General features: G+C 34.5%; 1 protein-coding gene across 1 annotated transcript in view; it reads right to left on the bottom strand.

The window, feature by feature from the left end:
- Window positions 1–313: 313 nt before the first annotated feature.
- Window positions 314–10,111, bottom strand: part of LOC120628307 (LIM/homeobox protein Lhx1) — an 84,003-nt gene continuing 74,205 nt past the window's right edge. The window contains exons 6-7 of the mRNA XM_039896615.1: window positions 2,082–2,340; window positions 314–456 (exon numbers count right to left, since the gene is read on the bottom strand). Coding sequence (XP_039752549.1) covers window positions 314–456; window positions 2,082–2,340 — 402 coding nt within the window. The remainder of the gene's footprint in view (window positions 457–2,081; window positions 2,341–10,111) is intronic.

Below are 10,111 nucleotides of genomic sequence, written 5' to 3'. Positions count from 1 at the left end.
ATTGTACAAAATCATCACGTGTTTTCTAAATCGAACGGATCAGTTCCTTTCACAATATGATACGAAACGATCGATTTTAAAAACACTGGTAATTCTAGATATCGAATATATTCTAAAAATCAACAATAAAGGACATAATATAGCATTCAAATATGCTATGATAGTTTTCTCCCTAAAAAACAAATAATAAAGTCGTGAAAATTACACTTCCGTAATTTATCGTCACTTTTTTATAAAATAGATGTTTCACTTAGTCCACTTAAAAGCCAGTCGAGCCGCATCATTCGTGGTAGTCACGCGGCTCCGGCTTCAGCTACCACACCAAACCCTCAGGATGGAGGGGCGGAGGGGCGTCGCCAAAGGCGAACTCGGGGGAAGATGGCCGCGGCAGCCCGAGGTGGTCGTGAGGTTGAAACTGGTCCTGAAACTCGCCGCCTTGCAGCGTCTCCATTCCACCTGCGAAACGACCTACTCCCGTTAAAAGCCTGTCAATGTTCTTTAACGAAATTATAGCAATTTTTTTTGGAAAACGTAGAATTTGGGATTATTAAATAAATAAATTATCATTTATTTCAGACCATATAAAGTCCAGAAGTATAAGACCTTTAGTACGAGGTTGTTAACATTTTTTCCTTACGCATCTATGTTAGGGTTGTTAGTGCTAGTCCAAAACAATTGCCATCCATTACATAGAATAACACGAGGTCATTGTCAAGTATTATGCTACCAATGGAACCCCAACCCAATGTTTCACTATTGGGCAGCCAGGCATCTCCCCAATAGAATTAAGAATGCTGTTGGTGCGGAGAGCGTTACAGGATTGGAAAAAAGGCGAGTGTTTTAAGTTGTAGCATTTCGGATTATTTCTTTTTAAAAGAGTTACTGGATATTTAACTACAGGTAAGACGCTAACTCTGTCTTGTCATGTGAAAAGAGTTTTGATAAAACAATGTTTCCAGCTTCACTGGTTCCAAGATACCTTAGTCCCTGTCCAAGTTGGCAAACATCGTCAGACTGATATAAAAACTACATCAACAAGAAACAAAATTTTTAAAATTTTTTAATATTATTTAAACCAGGAAATGAAATATTATAAAACTATTTGAATGAATAAAGTGGAGGATTAAGATATCTTAAAGTTCTACGGTATTATTCCTATATTGATAAAAAACGCGAGGTTTTTGAGTTGAAACCGTTTGGATTATTTCTTCAAATAGATCTTACTCAACAATTAATTGCAATAGAATTAATTACCTGCAGGCAGTATTTAAAATAGAACTTTACTATCTGCTTCTTCGTTTGCTAATATAAAGAATGGAACACCATTCAAGTTATTGAAGAAGCTATAAAAGCTATCTCATTGGCAAACAGGTATTGGCGATGGCGCTGTACTAAAATTAGATATACCATTTTTAAAAGATTAAAAAAGAGTCGTTGGATACGCCAAGCCAAATAAGTAAAGTAGTTATAGAGTTTTCATAGTAGGATTAATTTATTTAAGTTACCAGCTGTGTTGGATGAACTAATAAGCACCAAAATTACAACAAATTTATTCCGGTAAACTTGTGTCACCTTAGTTATAAATAGAATATTTATAAGTATAGCAAATGACTTGGACATTTTAAAATCCAAGCAAAAAGCAACATCAAGCAAAACAATTTGCTCTACCGAAACTTTTAAGCTAAAAACCTTGCATCGGTTGAACTTTTTACTGTACGATAGACGCTAGCTGAATACTTATTTGTAACATATAAATCGCAAATATTTTAACTGTAAATAAAATTTGGTCCGAGTAATATTAAATCCAATCCGGGTTCTCAATGAGTTTATGAAGAAGACTATTTATTTTTAAAGAGATATTATTTTAATCACCTGTATAAAATTGATCTAAGTAAGAGTGAAGAAGTGATTTAAAGGTTTTAACTAGGAATATACCTGGATGAAATCACGAGGTAGTAAAAAGGAGTTAGGTCTTCTTGTAATTAAGTATTTACTAGTTGGTTGTGCTTATTTCGATTTTAATACATTCTGCTAGGAAAATTACTTAGTAGGTAGGTGTTGTTATTGAAAATTCTACTAACCTGGCTGATTAAACGGCATGGCCGGTGGGGGGTGGAAGAACGGCGCGTCATGGTGAAACGGCGGGCCATAACCAAATTCGAACTTTCCATCTGCTGTCGCGAAGTACGGAAACCCCGGCGGCCCTTCCTCTAACCCTCCCGGAGATAGGTTCATGGGGAACCCCCTCATCTTGCGGGAGGAGCCGAAGAAAGGGCCCCTGCCCATTGAAGTTAGCTGTTTTAAACGCCTTTCTTTTGACCGCTTGTTTTGAAACCAAACCTGTAAATAAAATGCATGGTTAGTATCATCAATAGCCGATAACAGTCCTCTACTCGACTAAAGCTCTAATTGCCTGGGCCTCTCCCAGGCAATAATAACCATGCTGGGCAGACGAAACAGGAAATGACTGTTTCACTTAAAGTATGCATACTCTTTTCATCTGCGACCGCAGCCATAAGTTTGCGAGTGTGCTCAGGAACCGTTCGATCTCGTTTCCTCTTCACCATTGTACCATCGCACCGCAAGACACCGGGCGGATTTACATCCGTACGTTGTCAATATCCCAAGAACTCTATCGTCTCCCTTCCTTATACGCATGCCTGGAATTTGTAGCGCCTTTTCGAGATCTTTGTTTCCTATCTCTTACAACCTGGGTATCTTTAAAATAAGAGTGAATAGGCAACTTCTTGGCAAGCGTGTGTCTTAGACCACATCTGCACTTTTCATCAGGTGAGGTTGTGGTCAAGCGCTGGTCTATTACCAATTAAAAAACAAAAGTTCCGCGGTTACAAAGTTGTATCGCATGTTACTTCTTTGAGTTTACTTTGCAGTTAAAATGTTAGTAATACCGCAAACACAAAGACTGTAATAAATGTATGGCTTGATAAACATACATTTATTATCAGACAAGACCAGTCATTGGTAGTTAATTTTTTTTTTATCTTATGAATTCCAAAAAGAGATTAATTGAAAAATGTCCTACTAAAATCAGACTTTGGAGATAATAAATTTGGCTGTTTAAGAAAACAGCCAAGTACATTTAGAAAACAAGATGTCGAAAAGCATTATATTTTTCGTATATAATTTACGAGTAATATAAGTATATCACAATATCACATCAGACGGTCATTTCGAATTAACGGTGAGTTAGTGATAGGGCTGCCCCTTGTAAGGCACGTTGGAATAAACGGCTTTGATAGAGAAAAATTTATTATGTTTGCAATAAACATCGCTTATTTAAAAAAAAAGTGCTATTGAGAATTACATTACCGGTCCACTACAGGCCACGGATCTTCTCTCGGAATGAAAAGGGTTTAGGCCGTAGTCCACCAAGCTGGCCAAATGCTGACTTCACACGCTTTTGAGAATGTTATGAAGCAGGCATGGAGTTCTCCTTCACCGTTAATGCAAGTGATATTTTTAATGATTTCAATGCGATATTTTTAAATAAAAACGCGCCCATAACTTACAAATGTAAGAGGATGCCACTAGGCTATCACTGCTGATTTCTTACTGTCTATATATATAATTTTGAAATTAAGTAAAGTGGGTAAAATTCTTTTTTTTTAATATTCAACTACAAGTTATTCCTTGACTCCAATTCCACCTGGTGATAAGTTATGATGCTAACATGTTGGGGAGTATGGTAGTCATACCTCTAATTGGTTCCTAAGCGACATCGCTCCGGAAGGGTGGTAACCAGCTACGGCCAAAGCCTCCCACCAAATCAGACCAGAGATAATTTCCTACTAGCCATGCCGGGAATCAGGTAGGGACTTCCAACTTAAATTCATAGCGCTCACCGTTGTGCCAGGGAAGTCGTCAAAATTTCTTACCGTAATGTAGTACACATTTTTGTAAAATTCTACACGCAAAAATGATTTTGAAAAACTAATAATGAATTGCGATTTAAAAAGGGTGTGTATATCTCAAATTTAAAATTAGGATCAACCCTGTATCTTGCCGCGTGGCAAGCCGCAACTAATCTATAACTCGACTGTAACGGCGATATCGCACCTCACGTGTGAGAGCACCATTACATTAGCTATGGTACAGAGTGACATAGTTTTACACTGAACCTGACAATGGCATTCCTTTCCTTTATACTTAAGACATCAGCTCCCTTACTTGAAGCAGTATTACTGAAATATTGTTGACGTTTTGTTTCAGAATTATAATTTTGTTAGAAATTGACGTCATCGTGGTGTGTCCAATAAACCGTCATTTTAAAATAAAACTGTTTTAAACAATGGTCTAAAGAACAGATTTTTGTAGAAAGGAAATAAATAATATACCTATTTTGGCAACTGTCAATTGAAGAAAAGATTTTTTGTTTTTTTTTTCTAAAAATATAGTCGGGGCACTTAAAAAGAACTCTGATGGTTTAACTTAACGCAGTGGGCGTTTTATACTAATTTTTAAGAATAATATGCAACGTCTCAATGAAAACCAAAATAATACTACACAGGATTTAGAAGCTGTCTCTGAGACTTTTCTGTGAATCCGAAAACCTTATAGTTTTCGAGTAAATCACTGCCATAGTATTTACTAAAAGAAATCAGATACAGCCCTAACATAACATGGAAAATTAAAATCATGTGACTCCTGTCACCTTATTAGGTTCGCGACACGGAGCGTAGATACTATGCACGTGTCGGTCTTTTATCTTCAATAGGGTTGTCATTAGTAAACACTTAGAGTGTTGTGAATTCATTTGCATGGAAAAATAAATATGCTTATTATGATTTAATATTTTTCAGGATGATTCCTTATAAAATATACTTATGCATCCTTCAATATTATTTCGAAATTCTGTTAAACGTTGTATAAGAATGAAGCCTAATATTTTACTATTTAATACGTATTTAAATGTTACTTCCGTGTTATTAATATTCATTGTCTTATATAATCACACTAGTTTTTATGTTTTTATAATTATCTACTACGCAGGTCGATCCTTAGATTTCTTTTTACAAGAGTGACCTTTTATATCTTTAAGCTAATTTTAGTTTAGTGTAATAATAGCATACGTTTTTTACAGCGGTTAAAAAATACGTTTATATAAGGTGAAAAAGTCTACTGAAATGTCAAGAGTAAACCAAGTCACTAAGTTAAATTAAATCTTTTTTACGTTTTATGTAACCTTTTCATTTTAATTCTCTCAGGAACTGAACAGTCTCAAGGACTGTGCATCATCGTATAATTCTAATTTTCATGTAGATTAATTAAACAAGTGTGAAATAGCACAGTAAATCCAGCGACAAATAAACAAACTACATCATTGCATTATTTCACACGTATTAAAATACAATTTGTTTTCCTAAAGTGATTTTTGTACGCGGAAAAGTGTTTTTCTCGCAATGGATGGTCCAGTGGACTAAAAACTCTGTAATTTTTTCTGTTGTACCCACTCAATATGTATCAAATTTGAGCCATTTCAAAATGATATGTCCAATAAGTATATGCAATACAGTCCTTATAAAGACATAAATTACCTCAATGATACTACGGCCTGATTCTGATACGCTAATTATTTATTGCTGATAGATTAATAATTTGCTGACCTGCTAATAATTGATTATTAATTAGTAAAATAAAGTAATGACAATTTTAGAAATTTAAGTAATGACATCTACCTTATTAAATTGACAACAAAATTCAAAATTTCTTTATTCATGTAGGTCTATCACAGGCACGTATGAAGCGTTCATATATGTTTACATAATTGTAAGGGGATGGTGATAACTTCGTTCGCCAACTTAAACCTATAGCTTTTTTATCGTTTAAGTAATCCCTCATTCTCGTATTTCTTAACGGTGTTGATTGGCGGATTCATTTAGAGCCGTATGTCAGGGAATTTATGTGTCAGCACTTTCAAAAACTAACTGCCAAAGGTAAAAACTGGACTATTATCCCCATCCTAGATATGAAATAGGTGTGAAGGGCTCAGATCATATAAACAATAATTTATTACTTACAACATAGTTGTATCGGTGTTACGATGATGGCCCAATAAAGTGTAAATCATAAGTTAATGCGAACAGAAGCCACTAATAAACATAAAATATCTACCTAAATATGAAATGGGATAACAATTTGTAGTAGTAAAATCGCCTATTAAAGTTAACTACGCAAGAGGTAGGTGGGTACGGTCACGTAAAAATTGCTCTGACAGTTAACTGTTTTCTGCGCAGTGGGTAATTTATTTAATTACATCTTTCATTAATTCAATGCGATTAATTAAATTTGTGTGTGTAGGTACAGTTTTTATAGGGGAAACATTAAGATTTGGATTTTCCGACATCTGTTAGTTCTAAAACATAAAAAGATATCTATGCCAACAAAATATCTGCAAAGAATGTGAACACAGTCTTTTATATAAAATATTTGATGGCATAACGATCTGCAAACTTAGCTTGAGAGGTATCGCTTAAACAAGGATATTTCACCGTACCGTACAATCAGGTATAATAGTATGAAAGTATTATATAAATCTAACAACAGCGATTATCTAAATTGTCTATTATACATTGCGTATACCTTTGAGGAGCAATGTGCGCAGTACAGTTTTTACAGCGGAAAAGTGCGATTATATTATTTAAAGATTTACTGGAAATTATATATAATAATAAAACTATAGGCTAAAAAACCTGTCAAATTCGTGTAAGTAATCGCCTACCGCATATTAAGACCGTTAGCGCCCATTTAACGTGACGCAAACTATAATAATTAGTTAATATCATAAAAAAAATACATCAAATTTAATTGTTACGTATAAAAACGGTAACATGTTACAAAATGACCATCGGTAGTCCTAAAAGTTACCTTGAACAATCACTGATTCTCTATACGCCTATTCCGATATACATAAAAACGTATTATAGACAATATATACCGTAGCTATATTCAAACTTATTACTATAATTACTTAATAGCTTCTCATAAAAATGTCGAGCATTGTTGGATTGCCAATTAGGTAAGTTTGGAATTTTTTATGTAAATTAATGTAACATCCAAGATAGCGTATTTCTGGTTTATTTATCTAAATTGCCAATATTTAAGAATTAAAAACTTCATACAAATAAATTCCAAATAAATAAATCGACACATTCACATTTACAATATTAGTCTGGGTTTTGATGAGATCATGAGACTTTGTGTGGTACATGCCTACTTGTTTCCACCCTACCAGCAAAGGCCAAGCGATTTCGCTTGAAGCGTTCCGGTACGATGCCGCGTAGAAACTGTTGGTTGAGGCAAGGGTTTAATAAAACTGCCACATATCTTTAACAGTTTATCCCGCTATTATCTTAGACTGCATTATTAGGTGAGATTGCATTTAAGGACAAACTTGTAGTAGTAAAAAAAGAAACAAACCGTATTAACAATATTGTTATGTTGTTTTTTTTTAAAGTAATTATGATTATCCATGCGTACAACTGTAAGACTAACTAAATTCAGTAGCTTTAACGTAAACATTTTATTCTATACTCAATAATGATGAAATTATAAACTTGTGGATACGCCCTATTCCCGGGGTGACGATGCCTCAAAGCCTTCCCGGACAGTACTGCGCCGCGGGGCATCGCCCGAACAAGCCGAGCGGCGTTAAACACTATATTTCATACGTCTACCGCTGAGAGAGCCCATTCTTTTACCGCAAGTCTGACGCCTTATAAACCTCATAAAATCTCAGTATTAAGCACTACAGTTCACAATATGGAGTTGGAACGCGGATGTTTACCTATAACTGCGAGATTCTTTTTTTACTCCACTATAAGTAAGACTCTGTCTAGAAAACCGCCGACACGGCTGGTGAAAAAATGATATCCCCCAATTTTATCCCCTGAGAAGAGATAAAATTTACGTGTCCACTGCCAAAGCACGGCAACCGGCAATAGGAGAAGTTTACCCCCGTTTATTTTTACACGTTTTTTATTTTCAGGAGTTGATATAGCTGTGTAAGAAGATACGATTTTGTTCTTTCCCTGGTGAGAAAATGTCTCCTACCCATGTCAGATTGTAGACTCGTAAGTAGTAAGTCACTCAGTTTTTTACAATACCTATTTTATCTTCTATTTATGTCATGACTGGTCCAAAACTGTCTATAGAATCATTTTAATAAAACGTGTAAGTAATCCTGTTTGATGCCAAAAAACACCAATATCCAATAATATGTTAGTCCTACTTACAATTATAAACCGTAAGTTTTGCGAACTTTTTACGCTCTTGAGAGAATGTAAAAAATAAAGTATCTATTGTTATTTACGTGGTCGGTTGGATGTAAAGAGACGATTAATAAGAGACTGGCAAGGATATCGTTCTGCCCTAAATAAAACGTCGCGAGGCGCTTACCTGCTGCATACCTTCCTATACTAGTGATGTAGAGTCGAGAGCTTTGTAACAAAAATATGGTAATTATCTCTTACGTAGGGTAAAAGGAAAGGTTATGATTACAGCAGTAGGCACTTAGACATTTTTTGTATGTACCACATGTCAATTATCCTCAGGTTATTAATAATTTCCTAATTATTGGGCATAGGGGTCCTTGTTCCAATGAGACGAATCTCGAGCATATTATATGTACAAAATTGCTCTAATCTGCGTCGAGGGAAGTCGACGAATCAGAAACGAAGAACGCAATGGATTGAATTTAGTCTGAAAGTCACGTTCGTTTGCTGCAGAATGAAAACAATGAGCCATGTTTTAGAAACATGACTAAAAATCTCGTTCCCTTAAATTAAGCGAAAAGCGTGTTCTTATAGTAAAACTGGCTAGTGGGGGCTATAAGGTTGAATATTTAAATCTTCAGTAATTCAACGTTTTATACATTTATATCAATAAACAAGTGTATTGGGTTGGGGGACATTGGTCTGGTTTAATAATGGTTTATTATTATTTTACCTACTGTTAGCATAAAATATAAAATATGCTATTGTATCATTCTTTCTATAGTTCGTGAGCATTAGTTAGATTTTCACCTTATTGTATGAAATGGAAAAATTTTAATCGATTTAGATTTTACCATAAAATTCGCATCGTTCTGTCATATGCAGTCACCTCACTAGGTCGAGGCGCCCCCCAGTGCTAATGAGTCGAACAAAATAAACCACAACCAAACGCTGTCTATAAAATATACCATCGGCATAATTCGGCGAATTTTACGCAGCTTCGTGCATTAATTGCGAGCCTTATTATGTGGACGGTATCAACGTACGGTAATATCATAATAGGGATTAAAGTATTAACCCGTTGTAACTGGCCACTTCGAAATAAAAGGTGATAACAAGTATCTTGTACGAAATAACTAATAAAATATTATATATCTCTATTGTTTGACTTTAAATTATTGTTTAGACCCGAGGTTTTAAGATGATTAAAGTAATGTTTTCCAAAGAAACGCGATTATAACGCAGTAGAGTCAATACTTAAATAAACGTTGCGTTTAAATAAAATATGACTAACGAACACACTGTACGTTTCTTAATATCAATTGTCAATTGTCATAAGGATTCATTTATTAATCCCCAATAAACTACAAAACTCATATAAACTTCCTTGTTTGTTGTTTAAAACAATATCTTTAGATCAGATGATATTTTCAGTATATATCCATATATTTTTTATATTAGGTTATTTTTTTAATCTATTAATTTTAAATAAAATAGGCAAATAGAAATAAAACAATATTCCCCTTTCCCTTCCAACTGAATATAAAACTTTTGATATAAGAAGATACGACAAAATATGTATGACAAATCGAATGGTTTGGATTTTTAAACTCCCTGCACGAATTGAGTGGTTGTGATTTGCGGCGAACTTTATGGTTTCAAACTTTTACTACCATAGGGAAGTTAGTCAAGTTTCTAGAAGATAGTTATTTTAGGGATTCCTAACCACATATAATGAATGGTATTTTGTGTACTTCAACTTTTCGTGGTATTCTGTATAATACATGCTACTATTAAATTCGTTTTTAGCGTTTTTATAGACAGATCAATAATCCTGTATTATTAACCCTAAATCCTTAGATCCGAATGTGTAATCTGGC

Source organism: Pararge aegeria, chromosome 12 (assembly GCF_905163445.1).
Source record: "Pararge aegeria chromosome 12, ilParAegt1.1, whole genome shotgun sequence".
NCBI classification, from domain to species: Eukaryota; Metazoa; Arthropoda; class Insecta; order Lepidoptera; family Nymphalidae; genus Pararge; species Pararge aegeria.
The sequence above is the reverse complement of the archived record's forward strand: the minus strand, read 5'-3'. Positions and strand labels throughout refer to the sequence as shown.